General features: G+C 45.0%; 1 protein-coding gene across 2 annotated transcripts in view; it reads right to left on the bottom strand.

The window, feature by feature from the left end:
- LOC147619444 (Tetratricopeptide repeat (TPR)-like superfamily protein) overlaps positions 1 to 20,668 on the bottom strand; it is a 31,465-nt gene extending 10,797 nt beyond the window's left edge. For both annotated transcript variants that reach the window (XM_086773114.1, XM_086773115.1), the window contains exon 1: positions 20,375 to 20,668. In XM_086773114.1, the coding sequence (XP_086629240.1) occupies positions 20,375 to 20,542 (168 nt within the window). In that variant the 5' untranslated portion in view covers positions 20,543 to 20,668. The remainder of the gene's footprint in view (positions 1 to 20,374) is intronic.
- Positions 20,669 to 26,223: the final 5,555 nt, after the last annotated feature.

Raw genomic sequence — 26,223 nt, 5'->3', positions numbered from 1 at the left:
AAGTCTAAGGACATGAAATAAGGACATGAAATACAGGATGAACTTTCACATAAGAAGGCGAATCCAATTCATATGCAACCGAACCAATCCTTCATGTAATACGAAATGGTCCACAATATCTAGGGGATAATTTCGAAGATCGACCTGTCCGTAAAGTCTCGGAATCTTTCGGAACTCGCAAATACACCATCATTCCTTCAGAGAACTCTCTGGGTGAACGATGTCTATTAGAATAAAATCTGTCTCGGTCTTGAGCACTTCTAATAGATTCCTTCGCAACTTGTAATATTTCTTGCATATCTTGCAAAAAATTACGTGTTGCATCATGCTGAAGTCCTGAGAATCCTACTGTAACAGGTGATCTAGGTTGAAAACCATACATAAGCATGAAAGGACTAAATCTTGTACTCGTATGCTTAGTACTGTTATATGCAAATTCTAACATAGGAAGATAATCCTCCCACGAACTTTGTTTTTTGGATACATATGCTTGAAGCATATCCTCCAAAATCTGATTCACTCTTTCTGTCTGGCCATCAGATTGAGGATGATCTGAGGAATTCATATTCAAAGTTGTTTCCAAGTTCTCAAAAGCAAGTTTCCAAAAATCACTCGTACAGTTAGAGTCCCTATCACTGACTATGTCCTGCGGTAACCCGTACAGTCTAAACAATTGCTCGATAAACTGCAGTGCTAATTGCGTAGCTGTAATAGTCTTCCGGGTCGGTAAAAATCTAGTCATTTTTGTCAAGCGATCTACCACAACCCAAATAGAATCGTGGCCTTGATGTGTTCTTGGCAATCCGGTAATAAAATCCATGGAAATACTTTTCCATTTATTACCTGGGATTTGCGAAGGATGCAACAACCCAGCCTGTCTAAAGCGTTCACCTTTTTTTGCTTGACAAATTTGACACTTGAGAACATAATCTTCTACATACTCTTTCATCTTTGGCCAATAAAAAGTGTGTTTCACTAACGATAGCATCCTGTGTACCCCAGGGTGTCCAACAGGAGGGGCATCGTGACACTCCTCAATGTCCGAGATATGTGGTACACAAATTTTGTCATTACGGAATAGTAAACCATTCCGAATCATCCACTGGCCTCCTGCAGCAACCTGAATAGTAGACTGCTCAGTCATGGAGTCTTGGTCAATCAATGAGCTCCCGTCCTGGATCTTCTGCCAAAATGGACCAAAATAACTATCAGTCCTGCAAAGCCCTCTCAATGACTGAAATAAGTCAGTAGAAATCTCGGTAAACGACAAAGTATTCACCTCTCTAATTCGACTAAGCGCATCTGCAACACTGTTCATGGACCCTTTTCAATAACGAATCTCAAAATCAAAATCTTGCATTAGCTCAGCCCGATGAGCTTTCCTTCCTCTCAAATCATCCGCATCACACACATACTTGATTGACTGATGATCAGTCAATACCACAAACTTGAAGCCATATAAATAATGTCTCCAAACCTTGAGAGCATGAATCACAGCATAAAGCTCTTTCTCAAGGGTTGGCCAACGAGATTGAGTGTCGTCTAGCTTTTTACTTTCAAAAGCAACAGGTCTACCATCTTGAAATAGAGCAGCCCCGATGTCATAGTCACTGGCATCAGTTTCAAGAACTTAAGGACGACTAGGATCGGGTAATGCTAAGATAGGTGCTTCCTTGACTTTATCTTTCAAAAGTTTGAAGGTCAAATCCAAATCGTTATTCCAAGTGATATGCTGATTTGACTTACGTCCACGACCTTTCAACAAGTCAGTCATCTCGGTAGTGTGAGCTGAGAGTACTCCCGCACAAATTTTCGAAGAAAAACAACAAAACCGAGAAAAGAACGAAGTTGTTTCACTGTTCGCGGTATAGGCCAGTCCAGAACCTTCTGAACTCGGTCATAGTCAATGCTCAATCCATCTCTAGTGATCTTGTGTCCCAAGTAAATCATGTCTGTCACATAAAAAACTCACATTTACTTAACTTAGCATATAGTCGATTCTGTCTTAAAATAGATAAGACAATCGTGAGGTGTCTAACATGATCCTCAAGAGTACGACTATATATCAAAATATCCTCCAGGAACACCACCACAAATTTTCCTAAATGTTCACAAAAAAAGATCGTTCATCATTTGCTGAAAAGTGGCTCGAGCATTGGTTAACCCAAAAGGTAATATGAGAAACTCGTAATGGCCATACCTAGTCCGAAAGACGATTCTTTCGACATGCCTTTCATGAATACGTATCTGGTGATATCCAGTACGTAAATCTATCTTCGTAAAATATTTCGCTCCTGCTAACCGGTCAATCACGTCATCCGGTCTAGGGAGAGAATAACGGTTCTTAATTCTCAACTTGTTCAATCTCTTGTAATCTATACACATTCTCCGGGTGTTGTCCTTCTTTCTCCTAAGCAACACAGGTGCACCCCAAGGTGATTTACTTGGACAGATCTGGCCCATCCTCAAATAGTCTTCGAGTTGTTTAGCCAACTCATCTTCCTCAGCTTGGCTCATACTGTAAGGTGAAATACTAACAGGATGGGCACCAGGGATCAAGTCAATACGATGATCTACTGCCCTTTCAGGTGGTAAACCCGATGGCAGTTCCTTAGAAAATACGTCTTGAAACGAATCAAGTATCTTCTGTAATTCTTTGCTTTCAAATACACTTAATTCATAGAAGGTATGAGCAATGAAGAAAGTGGAATCAATACACAATGGAAAGCAATATACAAAGAAGAATCCATTATATTTTCAAAATCAACTGTATTTACAAGAGATCCCTGAGAGGGATGTATACAATCACCTAAAATACTATACTGGGTGTCCTTATGTTGAAAAGAAAAAATATAACTAGACCAATCTATCTGGACTTGAAGAGTCTACATGTTCTAGGTGCATAATATAACATTCCAGAATATCTTTGTAGTCCTGAATCTGGATTGGTAGCATGTCCACCTTTCGATCCCATACTTGCTGATCCGCGGGTAGGCGTACCTCATAGGTATGATCGCTGGGTGTCGTATCAAGACTCAATTTCTGCACAAGTTTGTAGTTAACAAAGTTGTGTGAGCTGCCAGAGTCTAGAAGAATGTGGATTCTATGGCCATTCACATCTCCATAAACTCGGAGAAGATCATGCAAGCCAAAAACTTTAGAGTTAAACAAACAATCAGAACATGTACTAGGGCGAGAAAGTATAGTAACTGACGTTCAAAGACAACTGGTTAGCTGCCTTTGGCTTGGGTCCTGCATTGGTCTCTGCACCCTTTTGCTTCGGGCACTCGTTACGCATGTGTCCTTTTTCTTCGCATATAAAATAACGTCCCTCCTTCTTGAGCTTCAAAGCCTTAAGGAGTCGTTTCTTCTTCGCTGGAGTCGAACTTGGATTCTTCGAAGGTTGGTCCGAAGACTTTTCTTCAGTCGTGTTAGCCATAGATGCGGAGAACTTTCTTTTATGCTTGTTCCCCTGCTCGGTAACGGGTTTAGACTTAGAAGAGACCATTGTATCATCATAGATACGAGCCAAATGAATGGCTTCGTCCAATGTTTTACATTTGTTATTTTTTACCTGTAAACGGTATGAGTCTGGTAAACCAGCTATGAAGAACCCCAAAAGAGTAGTGGGATCCATCTTTGTAGCTTTCATCTTCATGTCCCTAAACTTCTGGAGGAAGAGCTCATAAGTGAGGTGCTATGAGGTCATGGTCAAAGCGGTAAACCGAGCAACAACATCATAATCATCCTCTTTCTTGAGGAATTCCTTCTTGAAGACGTCTTCAAATTGTGTCCAAGTTGTTGGCTTAGGGTTGAGTTTCTTCCACCAAAGCAAAGCTTTGCCTGAGAGGAAACCTGCTGCTAAATGGATCTTTTTTCCATCATCATATGGATGAAACTCAAAATGGACCTGCCACTTACGTAGCCAAGTGTCCACGATCTCCTTGGTACGCTGCTTATGCTCGCCCTGAACTGTTCTGGAATAATGTTGGGGCCTAAAGTAGAGGTCAAGGTATCCATACCCAAAAGAGTAGTAAAGGGTAGTGGTCAAGAGAGAGATGGAGTTCTACAAAGCTTGCATCTGGGCGGCGATTTGTGCCTGACGTTCCAAAGAAGCAGCTTCGAGAGCTACTTTGAACTCTTGGAAATCTGATTTTGACACATAATCGTCAAAAAGATCGGCATCGGTATCTTCCGTAGCCGGCAAGACTTCGCATTCAACAAGGGGCTCCAACTCCGATTCTTGGGTCGACATCGTGAAGAGAGCAAGTGGAGAGAAAATTTGAACTTGCACAAGAAAAGTGCTAGAGAACTTGAGAGCTTGAGAGCTTGAAAACTTGAGAGATGTGTGGCAAGAAGCCCACTTAAGGGGTTTATATAACCTTCCCCAAAAGCAACTTGAGCTTTTGCTTTTTTTTTTCTTTTTTTTCTTATATATATATATATATAAAATAAAAAAACCTTTAAACTTTAGGGACCTTTAAACTCTTTTAAAAAGAGTTTAATCTAAAAAAAACAAAAGCACCCAAATCAGCAAATGCTTTTTCTAGGGTTTTTTTTTCTAGAAATAGCGTTTCCGGCGTCTGCGTGGCTGCCGTTGCCCACCAGCTACAGTCGCCTACGTTTCTGCCGACGCCTGCGTTCAATCAGGTGGCCTGCGCCAACCTACGCCTGGGCTTGGCCGCCTGGCTGCGTAGGCCTAGGTGCCTGCCAGCAGAGCTGCCTACGTAGGCCTGGCCGGTTGCCAGTCTGGCTGCCTGCATAGGCCTGGCTGCTTACACGTCTGACCGCCTAAAGATTCCAATAGCCCACGTCCAGCACGCCAACGCCCGCCAGCGTTCACACCTCTCGCTCACTCACTCTCTCTCGCATTTAACAAAAAGCAAACATGCTTTTTTTTCCTGTTTTCTCACTCGACTTGTTCATGCGACTGCACAAGCATCTTCAGCCTTCTTCTTGCAAAGCAAAACAACCCTACCATCTACCTACACCCTCATCACAGGTTTCTTTGATAAAAAAAGCACATACTATCTGAAAAACCAGCAGCATGCATAAATAAAACAGCAAGCTTCTTGAACACATACCTTTTTTCGACCTCATCTTCTCTACCTACCGACTTGCTCGTTCACAAGGCACGCTCTGATACCACTGTCAAATCCCCACCGGATCTCCTCATAGAACGCTCCCGGTTCGAGACTCGAAACCTGCAAACAAACAAATAAACAAGAAGGGGGTGCAGGCCTGACTCACCTCCCAACCATGACAGTCGTGGGCAAGCCCACAGTCTTGGTTGTCCCCACCAAGCCACGAGTTGAGCTAACTAGGTTGACGTACCGACCAATCTCTACCTTGCGACATCCCATACCACCGCGACGCTACCCTCGCGAGCCTCGAGATTACTGTCGGCCTCGACTGCGTAAAGCAGGTACACGTCTGCACTAGATCCAAGCTCCAGACCATAGAGCTCTCACAAATCTCACGAGACTATATATAACTAATGACTAACCTTAGCCACCCTTTTATAGGCTCTTGGCCGGTCATCGGGCGTCCACACTTGGACGCCCGCCTATCCATACTTGGGCACTCGCCCGTTAGTCTATCCCTAACTCAGCTCGCCAATCAGCCTGCCTAGCTCCAAGCTTCCCCAAACCTCGAAGCTAGTCTTGTGTGCGTGTAGCACACGGCAGATACACACTGTGCACATGACAAGTGGTGAGTCAAGCCTACACCCCCTTCATGTTGTTTGTCTTTGTTTTGCAGATTTCAAGTCGAGTTGCAAGAGCGCTCTACGAGGAGATCCGTGGGGATTTGACACATTCAACTATCGATCCACTGGGAATGTGGGAAGAGTGGGGAATCTTCGCATGCTTCTCAACCATCTCGAGCAAATCTGTAAGATTCCTCCCTCCAGCTTTTGAGGTATGCAGGTGTAAGACCCTCCCCTTCTGATCTTATAATTATTCCCCTCTCTGAAATAAAAGAAAGATCCTGTTTTGACCTGGAGAGAGAAAATGTCTAGAGAGAAGTAATTCAAAATTGAGATATTTTTGGATATAAAAATCCTTCTAGTGTCTAAAAAATGGTTTCCCCTAAAACAGAAATTCAAAAAGAACTTTCCAATGTGCAATTGGAATTAATTGAAAATAGGTATAAAGGACCTTAGCCTAAGGATCTAGATTTTCAGAAATTTTTGGATTATGGTCCAATTAAGGTTCCTATGGACCAATCGGATCAATCCAAGTGTAGGGAGGAGATAAATTGAGAAATAAAAGAAAAACCTCCCAAAAATGAGAAAATGCTCACATAAGATGAAGAGTGGACTAAAGACCAAAGAAAAGAATTAAAAAACTGAATTTTAACACCTCAATGTGGGGATCTCCCCTCATGAAGTAGACGCCTTTATAGGCAAAGGTACAACATCAAGAGAAAGCATTGGAATGGATTACAGTTCACTGATTTGACTCGCCTGCGAGCTCCGCCCTCCCCCCCCCGCTGCTTCTCGCCATCGCGCCTCACTCTCCCCCCCCGCCAGCCCTCCGCGGTCTCCTCCGCCCTCTCCCCCGCCTTTTCATCTCGCCCCTCTGCGCCACCTCCCCACCGCCTTCTGCCTCGCGTTCTCCCCCGCCTTCACCCCCCCCGCCTCCACTCCCCCGCCTCCCTCCTCTTCTCCGCTTTCTTCCCCCCCGCCTTCTCTTCCTTCGCCTCCTTCCTCGCTGCATTCCCCGCCTCTCCCCCCGCCGTTTACTTCCTTCCCCCATCCTTTTTCCTCCGCCTCTCTAACCTCCTTCGCCTCCCCCTCTCTTCTCTCCCCCGCCACCTCTCCCCCCTCCGCCTTCTCTCTCCCTTCCGTCCCGCCCCTCCGCCCACCGCTAACTCCTCCCCGCCTCAGCTCCCCCCCCCCCCCCCCCGCCCCGCCCCCGCTGTCCTGTAGCCCTCCGCTTCTCTTTTTTCCTCGCAGGGCTGTGTCCCTCCCGTTGGTGACCCCGGTTTCTGGCTTTTTCCCTCTGGAGGACTCCATGGAAGCCGCTCCGACTAACCCTGCCGATTCCGGTCTCCGTCTGGAGTTCACAGCTGAAGATCTTCAGTTGTTTGTTTCCACAGTTTCCGCTCTTGAGGCCTCCTCCTTGGTCTGCAAGATAGTGGGTAGCCGTCCGATGCGGAGAGAGCTTCGCGACCTTCTGCAAGGCAGCCTTGTTGGCGTGCCCGCCAAGATCGTCAGCGTGGATTTTTTGGGACAAGGCTACTATCAGGTGGATTTCGAGTCCCCACAGGCAGCTCAGATGGTGCTGGCTCGGAGCCCCATTGCCCTCCGCTCTTCCCGGGCGTTCCTGGCGCGATGGACTCATGGTTTCGACCCCGCTTCTGACCCGCTAGAGCAGGCGCGACAGGTTTCCCCGTCACTATCTGTTTTCCTGGACTCCGTAGGGAGTACTTGCCCCTCTTGTCATCCATTGGCAAGGCGTTCGGGCAGGTGGTGGAGACGCCTCAGACAGCGGCTTCAGTGATTGCTCGGGCAGCATGACTCCCGGCCATTCGGGTTGTGGTTCCGTCACCGGAGTCCCTCCCGAAGACGATCCTTCTCCCTTGTCTTTCTGGAGGACATATGATACAGCGCGTGGAGTATTCGGGCCTCCCCGGCTAGTGTTACATATGTCGGGAGATGGGCCATCTCGCACGCGCCTGTCCCCGCAAGGGGGCTCATCCTTCACATTATGCCGCCTCCGGACCCCCAGCAGGAGACCCGAGGGGTGGCCATCCACTTCAGAGACCGGACATCCCTGGCTCGTCGCAGCAGGCGCCATCATCTGACGAGCAGGCCCCGGCGGAGGATGCCGCGCAGTCCCAGGAGGCTGGCGGATGGCAGGAGGTTCGCCGGCGGAAACGCCCGACCCGCAGGGACCGTCGTCGCAGACGCCAGCATGCAGCACAGGCTGGCGGACAGGCGACTCCGGCTGGCGTACAGGCACCTATCCGCACTTATGCTCCTGTCAGGGATAGGCGGCCAGCAGGTCCCACCCCGATGGACGAGGATTCAGACTCAGTGCCCGTTGAGGCCGCTGGTGGAGCCTCCCACGTGGAGACCCCGCTCTCGCCTCCCCCCGCGGGGGGGCCCCCCCCCTCCTTGGAGCAGATTCCTGAGGATCCTGGGCCGCACTCTTCGACCCCCGGCTCCCCTTCCCCTCACCCGGAGAGCACTCCTTCCACCCTCCCTTCTCCCCCCCCAACCCCCCCCCTCCCGCCTCCCCCGGCGGCCCCCCCTGACACCTATCCTCTGGCAGATGCCTCTCCATCCTCTCCTCGCTCTCCCCCCTCCTCGCCACGAGCCCCCATCCCTCCCTCGGCCTCTCCAGGATACTTCGCCAGACCACCCACTGCCCCGGGGCAGCGCAGCTGGGTAGGCCAGAGCTCAGTCCAGCGGCTGTTCCACCGCCACTCCGGGCCGGTGGAGATGGCGATCCTCGCCTCGCCCGCCACAGAGTTCTCTCCAGCCTCCCCTGGGGGGCCCCCGCGAGTGATGGGACTACCAGTGGATTACGGTTTTTTCAGGTGCCTCCAGCTGGATGCTGGCCCGTTCGAGACACTGGTCGCGCCCTTGCGAGTTTGCGTTGTGTGCCATCCCTCTCGTTCTCCCTCTGTGGTGAGCAGCATGGTGGCTTTCTCCTTTCCTCTCAGTGTTGCCCCAGACACAGCATGGGATTGCAACTCTGTAGAGGAAGTTTTGCGTGATCAGATACTGGAGTTTTCTCACCACTTCAGTGACTTGGGGCTCACGGACCTATTGCAGACCCGATTACACTCAGCCCGCATGAGCCTGTTTGGTATAGGAGACTGGCGGGCGGATCCGGTCCACACCTCAGTTGAGGCGGTGCTTCTGATTCTCCTCCATGTCGCCCCGAGGGTGCAGCCTACCTTTAGATACATATATGCAGAGGATTGGTCTCACGCCTATGCCCTGGACAGGGCGAAGGCGGAGTGGGGCTGGACACAGAGACAGGTCACCCTCTTTTTGGAGAGACTCCGCACCCGGACAGACAGTGACTATTCTCCCTCCAAGCCGGCGCCCAAGACTCATAGAGTGGAGGGCAGATCATCCGGGCCGGCTGAGAGGGGTGAGCCAGTGGAGGCTGCTTCACTTGCCATAGCTCATCCATCAGGATCCTCTCATGGAACATCCAGGGTCTCGGTGGACATTGCTGCTACATTGGCAGGGGCAGACTTCGCCAGGAGATCCAGAGGGCTCTCGTTGGAGGACCCATCGATATCCTTTTCATCCAGGAGCACCACCTTTCTGCCGGGCGTACCCGCACCTGCGCGGGAAGATCTTGCCAGGCAGGAGTCACACTTTTTGGTCACCGGCATATGGCTCCCAGGGGAACCAGGGTGGAGTATGCATCTCAGTCAGCGAGCAGCTTCTTTCTGAAGTTGTGGACTCTGGCATTCTGGTCCAGGGTCGTGCGCAGTGGATCATCCTTCGGGTTGGGGAAGACCGCATTGGCTTCCTCAACTTCTACGCCCCTAATGGGGCGACCGGGAGAGCCGAGTTCTGGAGCACCATTAGGCAGTCCCTCCCCTTGGCAGACCACTGGTGCCTCGGAGGGGATTGCAACATGCTGGAGGATGCAGAGGACAGGATGGGGGGCAGCCAGGAGACCATTCATGGGCCGGAGCTAGCTGCCTGGGAGGAACTAGTGCTTCAGGTGAGAGGCCAGGATCCGTGGACTCTCCCGGAGTTTGGCAGGTTGCAGGGGAGCCTATCTTTCTCGCGCTCGGATAGACGGGCCACAGGGGTTAACCTATCCCGCATCGACAGGTTTTACATTGATGAGTGGGCCTGTGATAGAGGTGGCACAGTGGGCATACTTGCAGGCTCCTCGTTTTCAGACCACTATCCAGTGCTTCTCCAGATCGAGGACCCCACGAGAGGAGAGCAGGGCCAGAGCGTCCGGATTCCAGATTGTCTCATAGAGGAGCCCGAGATTGCGATCAGAGTTGAGCAGGTATGGCAGGAGCTGCAGTTCAGGAGAGGATCTGCAGCCAGCGATCTTGCCAGTGGCTTGCAGGAGATCAGCCAGATGCTCAGACAGGCTGCCTTGGACCGGCTGGAGGCCCTCAGAGAGCAGGAGAGGAGCCTACGGAGGAGTCTAGCGTCCCTCCAGAGACTCCAGGAGAGGGATCCTACGAGCCCTTGGATCTCAGAGCAGATGGAGTCTGCTCGCACGGAGATCAGATCCATCGAGGAGAGGAGGGTGGAGTTCCGATTCCATGCTCGGGCTTCCTTTTGGACACAGGCTGGGGACAGAGTGACTCGAGATTTCTTTGAGGCGACAGGGCCTCGCTTCAGACGAGAGGGTCTCAGGCGTCTCCGGCAGGCTGATGGCCAGGTGGTGGTGGATCCCCCCAGGGTTCGGGCTATAGCCACAGATTTTTACAGGGACCTTCTCTCTGCTGAGCCAGCAGATGACAGGGTGAGAGAGGCTCGGGAGGCAGTCTGGAGCTTCACGAGACCGGTTGTGCCGGCCCATTTACAGCACTCCCTTCTCTCCCCCTTCTCGGATACGGAACTGGAGGAGGCTCTTCAGGCATTACCTCGGGGCAAATGCCCAGGAGAGGACGATCTTTCGGTGGCTTTCTTCCAGAGGTACTGGGGCCTCTTACACAGGGGCTTCAGATTGGCATTCCAGGAGATTATGGAGTCAGGAGTCATGCCGGACAGCATGGCTGAGGGGTTGATCCACTTGATCCCCAAAGAGGGAGGAGACAGACTGGAGATTAGACAGTGGAGACCGATCACCTTGCTAGGCACGGCCTACAAGGTCCTAGCTAAGGCGATCAGCAGGCGGCTTCAGCCTCACCTTCCGGACATCATCCACTCCACGCAGACTGGCTTCATCCAGGATAGGAGTATTCTGGATAACATTTTCTCCTTCTGGGAGGCTACGGCTCTGGCTAGATTTCGACAGGAGGATCTAGCAGTGCTCCTTCTCGACTTCGAGAAGGCATATGATCGGGTGGACTGGGCCTTCTTGGAAGGCACTATGGAGAGGATGGGCTTCCCCCCTCAGTGGATCCGTGGGGTCTCTGCACTCTACTCATCGGCTCATAGCCAGGTGCTGATACAAGGCGTGCGCGGAGAGAGGTTCCAGCTCTCGCGCTCGGTGCGGCAGGGGTGTCCCTTAGCGCCCTTTCTTTTTCTTTTTGTGGCGGAGGCCATGAGCACTTTTTTGACGGCACAGGATACAGGTTTGCGGGGCCTCCAGCTTCCCATCCGTACCTCGGAGGAGCTCCTAGACTCGGAGTTTGCGGATGACACTGCTGTCTATCTTCAGGGAGGTGAGGAGAACCTCCACCGCTTCGCCTTAGCCATGGACAGGTTTTGCAGAGCTTCGGGCGCTTTGATCAACTGGCACAAGTCGTGTGGGCTGTGGGTCAGCTCTATGCCCCCCCCGACTTGGAGGCCAGTTGACGGTTTTCAGTGGCTGCCCCCCGGCACTACAGTGCGTTATTTGGGATGTTATGTGGGCATTGACATATCTCCGAAGCAGCAGATAGCCCCCCTTCTTCTGAGCATTCGGAAGAAGCTTCTGTATTGGAGTACCGCTCGTTTATCTCTGGCTGGCCGAGTAGTTGTGGCCAACCAGGTTCTGCTTGCTACTATGTGGTACGTCACTTCCTGCTGGGCCTTCTCTCGGGCATGCATTGGCCAGGTGCAGCGGCTCATCAGGAACTTTCTTTGGTCCGGTGGCGACGGGCGGCCCGCCAGGGCCAAGGTGGCTTGGGCGGTGATCACTCAGCCGAGGGAGAGAGGCGGCCTGGGCATTGTTGATCCTATTTGCCAAAGCCGAGCATTGCTTGGCAAGTTGGTAGTTCGTGGCCTCCTGCCAGGCGCTGAGCCGTGGAAGGAGTTTCTTGTTTCCAGGATGCTCAGCCGCACCCCTTCTCTTAGCGGCCCCTGGACCCCCAGCATTAGGTGGATCTTTACAGAGCAGCGATCCAGAGGAGTGGGCCTTGGCTTCGAGGAGCGTTTTGCAGCTAGCCTTCTGAGGGCCTGGTCGCATCTGAGGCCGTCACTCTTCCAGACTCCTCCGGGCACCGATGAGGAGCGCCTGAGGCAGCCATTGATCTGGAACCCCTTGATTCGACTTCCCAGTGGCCATATGGTTGGATCGCGGTCTCACGTGTCGTGGGGCCCGTTGAGCTCCGGCCCAGCCCAGTCCCTAGACGACTGGATATGTTTTCAGCAGCTGCCTCTAGAGGCTCAGAAGAGGAGACTCAGTGGGATGAGGGGCAGAGAGTTGATGAGACAGGACATTGAGGCGGCCATCCCCCGGGAGTGGCGGACCCCAGTACAGGACCCTCCACCTCCACAGTGGATGGGTGTCTTTACTCGGCATGAGATCCTTCTAGCGGTCTGCGGCACAGCGGAGAGAGTCGCCCCACTCACTTTCGAGGTGGGAGAGGGTGGCCAGCTTATGAGGACACGACTAGATTTGGATGGGCTCCAGGGTTGTATTCTTCAGAGGGTGCGGGTGGTCGGCTTTCATCAGAGACAGTGGCATGTAGACCCCTCACCGGCCTCGATAGGGGAGGACTGTTCTTGGAGATTATGGGCTTGGGACAGCAGGCCTCTTATTCGCCTTCAGTGGGATCCAGGTGAGTGGTTTTGGCGAGATCCCTACTTGGCCCCTACCAGCCCAAGCATCCCCTTTTTTCAGTACACAGCGAGGCTGGGGCGGCGGATTCAGAGGCACAGGATAGCGAGCACCCCGGCGGCGGCCGAGCATTGGCGGCGACAGGGGCTCTCCCCTGCCTTTCTTAGGGACTTCTGGCAGCGCCTTTGGGCCAGCTTCCGGCCCCGGAAGCTGACGCTTTTTCTCTGGCTCACAGCGCATAGAGGACTGGCTGTGGGGGCTTGGCTAGCTTTTGGCAGACACCCAGCGTCCTGCCCTCGGTGCGGCCATGCACAGGAGTCGCAGCGGCACTGCTTATGGGATTGCCCACAGGCACAGCAGGTCTGGCAGCGCGCTCTCAGGATGGTTTTTGCAGGCTCACCAGGTGAGATGCTGGTGACGTGGGGTGTGGTGGCGTGGGCCACGGACAGCGGCCCGGCCCTTGGATATGAGGACGTCCCTGGCAGCGCGACCATCCAGGTCTCTGACAGGGCGATGGCGGTGGTTCCGACGCCAGACTTCTCTTCGGCAGCCCCTCAGGAGGGGGTCGGGCACAGATGGGAGATGATCAGCAGCATGACGGCTTGGCACATATGGAGAGCCCGATGCAGGGAGGCCATTGACCGCCAGGCGACTCCACCGGCGGAGGTCATACAGGCCCTTTGGGTGGACATCATTCACACCTTGAGAGGACACTGGGGGAAACTCCAGGGCGACTCGGATCGCATGAGAGAGCGCCGCAAGGCTTTCCTCCGCACTTGGCACCCTGGCCCTTTCCTCACCGCGAGGGGCGAGGATGTCACTTGGCACTACAGGCCTCCAGTCTGGCTTTTCTCACCTCCCATATGTACTACTAGGTAGCCCCTCCCAGAGAGCGGCCAGCCACGGGGGTGGAGCTCAGGAGTTCACTGTGTTTTATCCCTCCTTGCGAGGTGAGCTTTGTAGCCTTATGGCGTTTTCTCATTAACTAATAGAAGGATCTTTTTCTCGGAAAAAAAAAAAAAAAGAAGTAGACGCCTTTTTCTCATCATTACCCCTAATTTTTAATCAATAAAATGAGATATTTTCATCTCTCCTCTCTCCTCTTTCAAAACTAGATCCAGAAAGTAAGCTAAATTGACCTAAAAATGGTCAAAAATTGACCAAACTGATCTGAAAAATTCTAGAATCAGTTTGCTTGGTTAGAGACTCACTTTTTCCTATAAATAGAAGCCTCTAGGTATTTATGCACTGTTACTCTACTCCTGTCCTGAGCCATCTACATTGAATTTTTTAATAATTCAATTTTTTTTGCCTAATCCTCTCCAAAGTAAATTAGTGGCCACTATTGCTTCAAACAATAATAGAATTCTCAATCCCTCAAGCCAAAGGAGAGCTTACAAGCTCCATGTAAGCTAATTTTTTTACTTTGTTTACGAATTTTAATGAAAAATCTATAGTTTTTAAGTTAAATAAAGAAAGATAAAAATGCGAAATGATTAGCCATACAAAAAAGGTTATGACAAAAATTTTCAAAATTTTGTGAAAAAGAAAGTTTGTTTTTATGTTATTTTAAAAGAGTAATTTCCACCATTTTTGCATCTAAAAGAAATATTCTAATTACTCCATGTACATATTCACCTATGAATATGCATGAATATCACTGATATTAATTAAAATTGATTTCTATACATAGAAAGATGCATAAATTACAACAGTGTTATTCTTATTAAATTTGATTTCTATGCATAGAAAGATGCATAAATGAATTTTTTTATTACAAACGTGTTATTCTTATTAAATTTGATTTCTATGCATAGAAAGATACATAATGAATTTTTTTATTACAAAAGTGTTATTCTTATTAAATTTAATTTCTATACATAGAAAGATGCAAAAAAGAATTTTTTTATTACAAAAGTGTTATTTTGATTAAATTTGATTTCTATGCATAAAAAGATGCATAAAGGAATTTTTTTTATTACAAAAGTGTTATTCTAAGTAAATTTCATTTCTATGCATAAAAAGATGCATAAAGGAATTTTTTTATTACAAAAGTGTTATTCTTATTAAATTTGATTTCTATACATAGAAAAATGCAGCCAAAAAAAATTTATTACAAAAGTGTTATTCTGATTAAATTTGATTTCTATGCATAGAAAGATGAATAAAGAATTTTTTTTATTACAAAAGTGTTATTCTTATTAAATTTATTTCTCTGCATAGAAAGATGCATAAAGAAACTTTTTTATTACAAAAGTTTTATTCTTATTAAATTTGATTTCTATGCATAGAAAGATGCATAAAGGAATTTTTTTTATTACAAAAGTGTTATTCTTATTAAATTTGATTTCTATACATAGAAAGATGCATAAAAGAATTTTTTTATTACAAAAGTGTTATTCTTATTAAATTTGTTTTCTATGCATAGAAAGATGCATAAAGAAAATTTTTTTATTACAAAAGTGTTATTCTTATTAAATTTGATTTCTATGCATAGAAAGATGCATAAAGAAAAAAAAATTATTACAAAAGTATTATTCTTATTAAATTTGATTTCTATGCATAGAAAGATACATAAAGGAAATTTTTTTATTATAAAAGTGTTATTCTTATTAAATTTAATTTTTATGCATAAAAAGATACATTAAAAAAATTTATTATTATAAAAACATTATTCTTATAAAAATTAATTTTTATGCATAAATAGATGCATAAACAAATTCTTTTTATTTTAAAAGTGTTATTCTTATTAAATTTGATTTTATGCATAAATAGATGCATAAAAGGATTTTTTTTATAAAAGTATTATTCCCATTGAAGTTGATTTTTATGCATAAATAGATGCATAAAAGGATTCTTTTATAAAAGTGTTATTCCCATTGAAGTTGATTTTTATGCATAAATAGATGCATAAAGAATTTTTATATCAAAAGTTTAAATTCTATGAGTATTTGATAAATAAATAATTAAATACTCTAAGAGAGAAATTTCTATCGTTTTATATTCACACGGATTATAAAAAGAAAATTCAAGAAATCTATCGAGATCGAAATATTCAGATAAATAATTAATTTATTCCTCATTGGAATTCGTAACTAATTTTAGAAATCAGTTAAGTAAATATTCAAAGAAAGAAATTCAGTAAAATAGTAACTGAATTATCAAACCTTTTCCAGAAAGATAGTTCAGGAAAAATCTTATCCGAATCGAACCTTGAATCAAACTATAACCAAGACCAAACTCTTTTGTCAGTTTCGAGAAAAGGTGTGACCAGTTTAGAAAAATACACTCAAAATTCTCGCCGAATCTGAAACTAAGTTTGAGACTCTTCGAATTGATCTGTGGATCAAGGTTATAGAATTCGAGGAATTGTGATATGAAATTCAGAATTCCGATCAAGAAGTTTAGAGATACTGATTCAAAAAATACTCTTGTATTCAAAAGAAAATCAAACTGAAAACTTGCATAGAAACCCTGTTTTCTAGATGTGAATGAATGGAGGGATGGGATGTGATGTGTCGTGAATAGATGTGATGAGATATGATGTGAATAGATGTGATGATATGTCATGCAAATCAGATAGATGTGAATGAATGGATGGATGGGATGGGATGGGATGTGATGTGAATAGATGTGATGAGATGTCATGTGAATCAGATAGATGTGAATGAATGGATGAGATGTAATGTGATGTGAAACGAGATGTAAATGAATGATATGGGATGTGAATGAATGATATGTGATGTGAATGAATGTGATGTGATGTGAAACAGGATAGATGTGAATGAATGAGATGTGATGTGAATGAATGAGGTGTGATGAGATGTGAATATGGGTAGATGCGAGTGGATGAGATGTGATGAGGATAAATGAGGAAAGATGTGATGAGATGGAAAATGATGTGATTGGATCAGAATGGAAATACATATGAATTGGATGTGGATTAAGTAATGTGGATTGATGTGGAACAATGTGGAAAGACGAGAGTTTGTTATAGAAACTGTATTTATAAACTGTTTTTTTTTAATGACTGTTTTATGTCAATAATGTTGGGGAAGCATTTTGACCATCTTGTGAATGAGGTCGTAGAGACCTATCTGTTAAATTTGCATCAGCTGACAGAGAGTCAACGGAAGACGTCTCGCTAGCAAGGTCGGCCGAGGTCTTGACCAGCCTCAGTTCGATTTAAATGGTGAGCTTCCGGTACGATGGATGAGAGACTAAGGAAGCGGCCTATGAGTGAAGCGCTAGGTGACCTCCTGCGAAGGATCCTAGAGGGTGCTAACCATAAGATGCTCGGGCTCTGGGTCACCGAAGATACCCACACGTTCGTTATTGGAGCAAGGAGTAAGAGTTGTTTTCTGAATTCAGGCATGGATCTGGTTGATTAACCTTGCTAGTCCTCAACGAATGAGTCCATGGCTCTTTTATATGGATCTGTTGGTTGATCTTCCTGATCTTCAACGGAGATTTCATTTTGATTTTTATAAGTGAATATATTGTCGGGTACTATGAGCTAGGAACTGTCGAAAAGGTCCCTGAGTGGACAGGTGGTGAGCGTTCTGGTTACCAATGATGCCATAGGTACACCGATGAAGAAAAAATTGAAAATTAGAATTCAACCGGATATTTTGGAGGATTATGATCAGTGATACTATAGTTTCATTAAAAGATTGTTTTAAAGACAGCTGAATCTGTGAAAAAGGCACTTCCATATTGGGTGTGTAAGTGGTGTGACTAGTTTTAAGTTTGCATGAATATCCGGCTACTAGGGAACCTGGGAACTCTTTTTCCTGGTACCCGAGACAAAACCTAACCAAATTCTTAAATGGATCCCATCACTACAGTGGTTGGGCAGTTGGCTAACCCACGGGACTGGATGGGGTTAGGCTGGACTGATGGATCCCTAAAATGAGACTCAATTCTGTTATGGTACAATAGAAGAAGTAAATCCCACATAAAAATTGTTCTATGGAAAAGAATCAACGGCTGTACCTCACAATGAGGAAAAAAGCGTTAGTCTCTATGATCCAAGTGCAAGTCTTTTCCTTGATCTGACTATGGGACTTACGGGTTCGGTCAGATCAGTTCAGTTAGTTAAGGCTCTTGACTACGTTAGAGTAAAAATATCCTGGAGGAATCGCCCGTGCTTTCCGAGCGAGGGAAGTGTTTCCGGGTTTGGTTTTGGAAGAACCAAGGGATTAGTCTCTTGTCCGGATATACGTGGGCGAGGCTCCGAGTAAAGAACCCTGCCCCGCGCAAGAAGTGCTACTTCCGCTGCTAGCACCCCAGAATTCATTGCGCGGAGGGGACAGGAATCTTTCAAAATCTACCATCTCAAGGATTCACAAGGTCTTGTGAAGGGACGGTGGGTGGGAAAAAAATGAAGAAGAGGTTGCAAACACTGCAAGGTGGCTATCCAACAGTGATGACCGCCTTCTACCCGTTCTCCAAGTCCCGAACAGCCCAAGAATTCTCCAATCAGCACCAGAAAACAGCAAACTCTCAAGCTCTCACTGTCTCCAAGCTTCAGGCCACCTGGGGCTCTGATACCATGTCGGAATGCACAGCGGAAAATGAGAACTGCTGTGAGAAAGGAAACACATAAGTATAGAGAGAGAGAGAGAAGCTGTATAAACTCTACTATAGACACCAAGATTCGGTACAAAAAACTGGTGTGGGGGGCAGCCAGCATATATACTATCTAGGGCATGCAGTCGGCCAGTAGCAACTGGGCTGAGAGCCCCCAAATCTGCCCATGACTGAGAAAAACCCTTTCGGCCAGCAGTATATCAGTCGGCCAGCACCTGACAAAGTCAGCCAACAGCATAGGACCAGTCAGCCAGAAACAGTTAGCCCCCACGACCAAAAAACAGGGAAAAATGAGGGAAAAAACATGGAGAGAATTCCTGGGCGGGCACACCCACAACAGAGGCCCTCACTGAGTAATATGGTTCAGACAGGAGACGACTACTAACAATATCAATAGGCCGACAGCATCTGAAGTCGCCGATTGGTAGTGGGTTTGTATATATAAGCAGCCCTCAATCCCATTCACTAAATCATCTCATTATTGCAGAATTCAGCTGTGAAAAACAGCAGTTATCATGTGCGCTTGAGTCTTCTAACTTGTACATTCAGCCATCAGTCCCGCATCTCCTCAGCAGATCTAGGTGTGCATATTGGCTCCCGACGTGGTTTCTAAGTTGTCTAGAAACCATACGAGGGTTCAGTCGACATTTGGTATACCTCGTTCTTGCGTTTGGCATTCCACAATCAATCGTTCGTCAATAAGTTCTTGGTAGAGTCTGCATTGTAAAGAAATTCTTCAAAGTAATAAAAGAAAATACTCCTGCTTGTAGAAAGGGGCCCTTAAGTGGGTAGTTGGGACCCCATCATGTGTCAACTCTCCATCTTCTCGCTCTACAGCTCTATCTCCTTGTTCAGGAATTAAAGTGGATAGCTTAAACTCACTCAAACATAAAGGTATAAAGAAGGCCTTGCTGTGTGTTACACGATCATACCGGCTGTATGCTACATTCAGGACTGGCTGGTTTTGCCCTCTCGCAAGATGAAAAACATTGAGAGAGAATGCTGATGATCAATTTTAATAACCACAATCTCCCAAGGATGAGGTTCCACCTATTTCTCAAGCAACCTAAACACCTACAAATACGCAAATGATGTAGATGACGAAGCAACATATGGAGGCAGAACAGCAAGACCATGCAACCAAATGCAAGGAGTGGTAAGTGACCTGCCCCCAAATATGAAGAAGACACAAAAAGCACGAGGCAAAGAAGGAGCAATCCAGAAAGAACAGCTTGAGAAGGAGAAGCAGTCATGAGGTCAGAGGGCCCAGTTTGAGCATGACATGCTATAACTAGAGAAGAACTACAAGCAATTAACAACAGTTGCAGGTAGACCAAGACAAAAATCTACATCAGCAGCTTTTGTACACTGCCGTTCATATCGATCTGATGCGCTGAGAGACAGTTACACAAGGCTTCTGCAAAGAATTTTTCATTGATACAATTCGTGACTGGGGAACTTGCCAATTTTTGCTCAATAGCACACAAATACATAGCATACACTTATAACAAATTGTGTATGCATTCTCTTTGCATTGGGTCTGTTTTGATTATTTGAAGGGCCCAGCTCGTTGCAGTAGTGGTCATAAATATCTAGCCAGGAGCCATATCACACATTTCCTCTTCAATTAAAGCATGCAGGCAGACACAAAGAATGTACAAGACATGGGAAGAGCTCTATGCAAATGGCACTAAATGATCTTGTGAGGCTCTAGTGTAGCTCTGGTTCATGGAAAGCTACTCAGCCTTTGGTCTCCAAAGGAATCTAGAGTTGTATGCATTTCGGCCCATGCCGGCAACAACCGTCCCCAACTGTCAGCAGCTTCTCAATTGCCATACAAGACGTGCCCACATTGTGGGAATCCAACTTCTCTAAGCACCCAATTATAGAACAAAATGTGCAGTTTTTGCAGATAATGTAATACAGGGTGGGATTGTTGTTGGGCTTGAAGAGCTAGTGATTCAAGCACATCATAATTACTATGCACAAAATGTAAATGCTATGGAAAGCCCTTTCTCGCCCCAGAATTTTAAAAAAATATATAAAATAGTTAATCGAAACCCTAGAAAAACAGACAATCCTACTAAAAGCATTTATTCTTTTTAACAAAAGGGGAATTAATTGAGGAGAACCTTTCTGAAGTTTCGCAGTTTGAGATGGCAGGCAGCTCTGTTGCTGTGCAGAGCAATTTTGTGCTGCAGAAGCTTAGCCGATGCGAGGGCATCGCTGTAGAGCTGTAGCGCTTCCTCATAGCTGCCTTCCCTGTACTTCTGATGGGCTCGCTCTGTCCTTGAACCCATGGATTCTACCGAATTTATCCCAACCTCAGAATAGTAATACGCAAAACCCTATTCCAATATGTACCCCTTGCATAGTGCAGTCTCTCTCTCTCTCTCTCTCTCTCTCTCACACACACATACAATTTTGGCTTTTCCCCATTTTATTATCCAAAGCACATCCACACTTTGGGCACAAGCAATGATTGGCTTTGCACACACCTCTCTTAATTCAAGACTTCAAACTTTGACCCAGTAATATGTTCAAATTGATATATGCCCATTGCCATTCCAATACACCAACATACCTCATGCATCCACTTAGTTAGCCTCTTCTACTGGTAAGTAACCCTTAGAGTAAATCAATCGATAGGAACACAATGTCCTCTCAAGCTTGAAACTGCCATTGTGGAAGGGATTCTCGGCCTTGCTAGTAAGCCAATGTCCTCTCAAGCTTGAACCTGCCATTGTGGAAGGGATCCTCAGCCTTGCTAGCAAGCCAATCTTTTGCTACATCATGCATCGCTTTAAGCTAGTTATTCTCAATTAATTTTTGGAACCACTTGCAATATGGTTATGGTCTAGGCAGAAACCAATTGTTTGCATATAAAAGTCATGGCCTAGGCATATTTACTTTGAAACTAATTGTTTGTATATAAAAGTCATGCCATTTGAGTTGTGTGTTGCCTTGGATGCATTCGATGTGCATACCATTTAAGGACCAACTTTGAAAATTTATAGAAGTTTGTGTGGTTGATCTATGCACACATTCATGATGGAAAGTGCCTTGTGAAAAGCTTGAGGAGTATTTAAGCAATACCAACTATATAAGATACTATTGAGTAATACCAACCATATAAGATACTATTGAACCCACTCAAATGCCAATCCATTGTCACACTTGAAGCATATAGGCTTCAGGCAAAGAATTGTTATAGATGATGCCAAAGTCAAAGTAAGAACATAGATTAAATTTCAAAGATATGCATAGGTTCAAGGGACATGTGGGTTAAATTTGGGAAATATGTCAAGGCCCATTTGCTAACTCTTATTAGAATCCAGGTGGACACCTCATGATAATCATGGCCATGGTTGGTATCATGGGGAAGCGCAAGCTCCAGGCTTGGCTTAGGGTTTTCAGGGTTAGGTTATGGGGTAGGGTTAGGATTAGGGTTTTCACTGCTACAAACAACTGAATGCCGGCATTACACTTAGCTCGGACATCCCCTGTTTACATCGTGATGCACTCATTTAAGCGGAAAAAATTCGTAAGATAATACATGAAGTGCTAAAAACCTCGCTCGAGCGGACAAAACATTACAAGTGATCCAATTAGAGTAATCTGATGATGCCAATCACTTGTTACAAGTGATCCAATTAGAGTAATCTGATGATGCCAATCACTTGTTACGCGTGAGATAATACATGAAGTGCTAAAAACCTCGCTCGAGCGGACAAAACATTACAAGTGATCCAATTAGAGTAATCTGATGATGCCAATCACTTGTTACGCGTGAGACCCTGCCCCCTCCACGCAACAAAATTCGGGAAGCTAGCAACGGAAGTAGCAACCTCATGCGCAGGGTAGGGTTTCCCACTCGGGGCCTCGCCCACGAATGTCCGGACAAGAGACTAATCCCTCAGTTCTTCGAAAACCGAACCTAGAAAAAACTTCTCTCGCCCAGAAAGCATAGGTGATTCCTCCAGGAGAATTATTCTATGAGGATTATTCTAACGTAATCAAAGGCATTAACTTCCCTTTTTCATTCCAACCGAACCCGCGGGGATCACATAGCCGGATCAACGGAGGAACTTGCACTTGGATCATAGAGATCAACGCTTTTTTCCTCATCAAAGAGGCATAGCCATTGATTCTTTTCCATAGAACAAGGATTATCCGTGATTTACTTCAACTATCGTAACTTGAACATAATTGAATTTTAATTATAGGGATCCATCAGTCCAGCCTAACCTCATCCAGTCCAGCCTAACCCCATCCAGTCCCATGGGTTAGCCAACCACCCAACCACTGTTATTGATGGGATCCATTATGAAAAATTTGGTTATGTTTTGTCTCGGGTACCACTGAAAAGAGTTCCGAGGCTCCCTAGCCGGCACTCATGCAAAATACAATTTAGACACACCACTTACGCACCCAATATGAAATTGCCTTTTTCACATTCAGATGTCTTTAAAGCAAACTTGAAATGAAACCATAGTATTACTGATTATAATCCTCCAAAATATCCAGATTCAATTTCTAACTTTTCCACTTTCTAACCATAAAATCCAATTTCAGTCATTCTTTCCTCAGCGTACCTATGGCATCATCGGCAACCAGAACGCTCGCCACCTGCTCACTCGGGGGCCTTTTCAATAGTTCCTAGCCCATAGTACCTAGGAGTTTAATCACATAAAAAACCATATGGACTCTCAGTTGGGGATCAGCAAGATCAACCAACAAGATCCATGTAAAAGAGCCATGAACTCATCCATTGAAGACCAGCAAGGTCAATCAACCAGATCCATGCCCGTGTTCAAAAAACAACTCTAACTCATTTTCTTCCCCGACGCATGCGTGGGTATCTTCGGCGACACAGAGCCCGAGCATCATATGGTCAGCACCCTTTAGGTTCCTTAGCAGGTGACCTAGCACTTCACTCATAGGCCGCTTCCTTGGTCCCTCATCCACCATATCGAAAGCTCACCATTTTAATCGAACCGAGGCTGGTCAAGACCTCGGCCGACCTCACCAACACGAGACGTCCTTCATTGGCTCTCCGTTAGTTGTTGCAACTTTTTCACTTAGGTCCGCACGACCTCATTCACAAGATGGTCAAAATGCTTCCCCAACATTCTTGACATAAAACAATCTTTTAAAAAACAGGTTTTATCTACAAATACAACTCCAAATAGAATTCTCATCTTTTCTCATCATCCACTCCTTTCACATTAGTCCTCATCATCTCTCGTCATTCCACATCATTTCTCATCGTCCCATTCCACGTCATTTCACATCCATTCACATCATTCCACATCATTTCACATCCATTCCACGTCATTCCACATCATTTCACATCCATTCATATCATTCTTACATCCATTCACATTATTCCTACATCCATTCACATCATTCCTACATCCATTCGATGATTCTATAAAATTTGTGCATAACCTTCTTTATTTTTCTGACTATTGAATAATGCTCAAAACTCCACTTTTAGCATAAAAATATCTATGCCTAGAATATGATAGGAATTCCTCTTTTTGTATTATTTAAAATTATGCATAAAAATAAGAATTATCTCTTTTTTTAAAATTTTGCCAGAGCTTCGCTACAATTACTGGAAATGTTCAATTTTCTAAATTGAATTGAAAACTTAGAATGAAAATATGATAGAAACTCCTCTTTTCAACTAAAATTGAAATTATGCATTCATAGCATAATTATAGCCATAATTATGCTTAAGTCTCTAGATTAGACTAAAATAATCATTCCTCATTTCTGAAAATTTTAGCATAACCTCTTTCAATTTAGTATGAATTTATATGATTTTTTCATACCATAAACAAGATTAAAAGAGTTAATCTTTCTTTTTTCTAGATTAAAAATAATGAAAATAACTAATCTCTTTCTCTAGCTTGTCAAGCATAGAGTTTGGCTTAAGATAAAGAGATTATAAATAAGAATCATCCTTCTACCAAGGATTTAGCCATAGGAATGACTAATCTTTTCAAGAGAGAGATTTTCTTAAAGAAAAACATTAAGATTAAGCATAAAAATTAACATTAATCTAAATAGACATTATGAATCTTTGGGAAAGCTTGATTTAAAGAAAACCCATTGCTTAGAAAGCTTCTCAAGCTTTAGAGGGGTTAAGAAGAAGAAAATCATTGAGAGAATTGAAAAAAAAAACCATTAAAATAGGTTTACCTTTGATTTGGGCTTGTTTCTTTGGCTAGAAGTGAAGCCCCCAAGAAGCAAGTCCTTGGCCACCAAGAGAGGGAGAGTAATCTCCAAGAAAGGTTGGAGGAGATAGAAGCTCCAAAGCTCTCAAGCGAAGAGGGAAATTAGAGAGATAATAGAAATAAGCTAATTTAGAGAAAATACTAGCATGGTAATGCCCCAATATGAAAATACAAAGGAATGAGGGTCTATTTATAGGTGAAGGAGGCCACTAACCAAGCCCAACTGGGTTCTAGAGCCTTCTAGCTTCAGTATGACCCAATTTGGACAAGATTTGGTTCAGTTTGGCTCCCTTTTTGATCCAGTTTGCTCCAGGAGAGAGGAGAGATAAAAATATCACATTTTTTTGAATTAAAAATCCTAAGCAATGATGATGATGAAGGCGCTTAGTTCAAGTGGGTTTCCCACCTTATTGAGGTGTCAAAAATGCATCATTTCACCTAAATATCTCATTTTTTTACTAATATACCTTAGTTTTTAACTAATAAACTTTGTACTCAGTCAACTCTTCATCTTATGTGAGCATTTACTCATTTTTGGGCTATTTTCTTTTATTCATTGTATTTATCTCATCCTAACACTTGGATTAATCCTATTGGCCCCTTTGGATCCTTATTTGGACCTTAATCCAAAAAATTCTGAAAATGTGGACCCTTAGGCTAAGGTCTCTTATACACATATTCAATATTTTCCTAATGCACATTAGAAAGTTCATTTTGAACTTTTGTTTCAGGGGAATTCATCTTAGACATTAGGAGAATTTTTGCATCCAAAAATATCTCAATTTTGAATTACCTCTCTCTAGATATTTTATCTCTTAAGGCCAAAACAGGGTAAAACAAGATCTTTCTCCATTTCTGAGAGGGGGATGATTACAAGAGACTGAAGGGGCGATTCTTACACCTGTACATCTCAAAAGCTAGGGGGCGGAATCTTACATCCTACCCCACTTAAAAAACGCGAGATGTCCTCATCTCGCAGGTGGAGGATAATCTCTTAGTTCTCTTTCTTCTTCTATTACTTCCAACGTTACTGCCTTGGAAGTAGATGGCCGATTTGGGAATATCTCTATTTGACTTCCCCTATTTTGAGGCGGAGGTCTTGCATTACTTTGCATTGAAGCTGAGGATTGAGTCTACCTCTGGAGTTTCCTTGATTTTGACGGGAAAGACCTTGATTACTCTCGAAGGAAGGAGCTGGCATCTAGAATCTTGGTCCTTGACTTCCTTGTCTTGAAAACCTTGATCCAAAAGGAGTTGGGCAATCCATACTATGTATCCTTGGCAGTTAAAGCATTTAACTTCTTTGTTCAAGGGTGGAACTTTTGAAGTTGAATTCTAGGGGATTGTGTTCCAGGAAAAATACCTTTCTACTATTATGGAACTTTCCATATCCTGAGTTTACCTTATTGTCTCTTAAGAGGCGAAAAGTTGGAATCACCTTCCGGAGCTAGTTCATTCATATCCTTAATACAAAAATGGTCCATCAGACTAGTAAATTCCAATTATCACCTGAACATCCCCACAGGAATTTCAATTATACAGGTTCTTAATTTATCATTCCTCAATTGGGTCTACTAGTCAAAGGTCAAACTGCGAACAATCTATCAGCACAATCCACTAATCTCATAGTGATCTGCTGAAAGTCATAATCGTCTTCCAAGTTACTAACATCATTACTGGGATTCTCTCCATTCATCCTCATTGTGTCTTTATTCAACTTATCTTCTTTCAACCAG

The sequence above is a fragment of the Cibotium barometz genome, chromosome 33 (assembly GCF_041138505.1).
Source record: "Cibotium barometz isolate CiBa-2024 chromosome 33, ASM4113850v1, whole genome shotgun sequence".
In the NCBI taxonomy this organism is placed as follows: domain Eukaryota; kingdom Viridiplantae; phylum Streptophyta; class Polypodiopsida; order Cyatheales; family Cibotiaceae; genus Cibotium; species Cibotium barometz.
The sequence above is the reverse complement of the archived record's forward strand: the minus strand, read 5'-3'. Positions and strand labels throughout refer to the sequence as shown.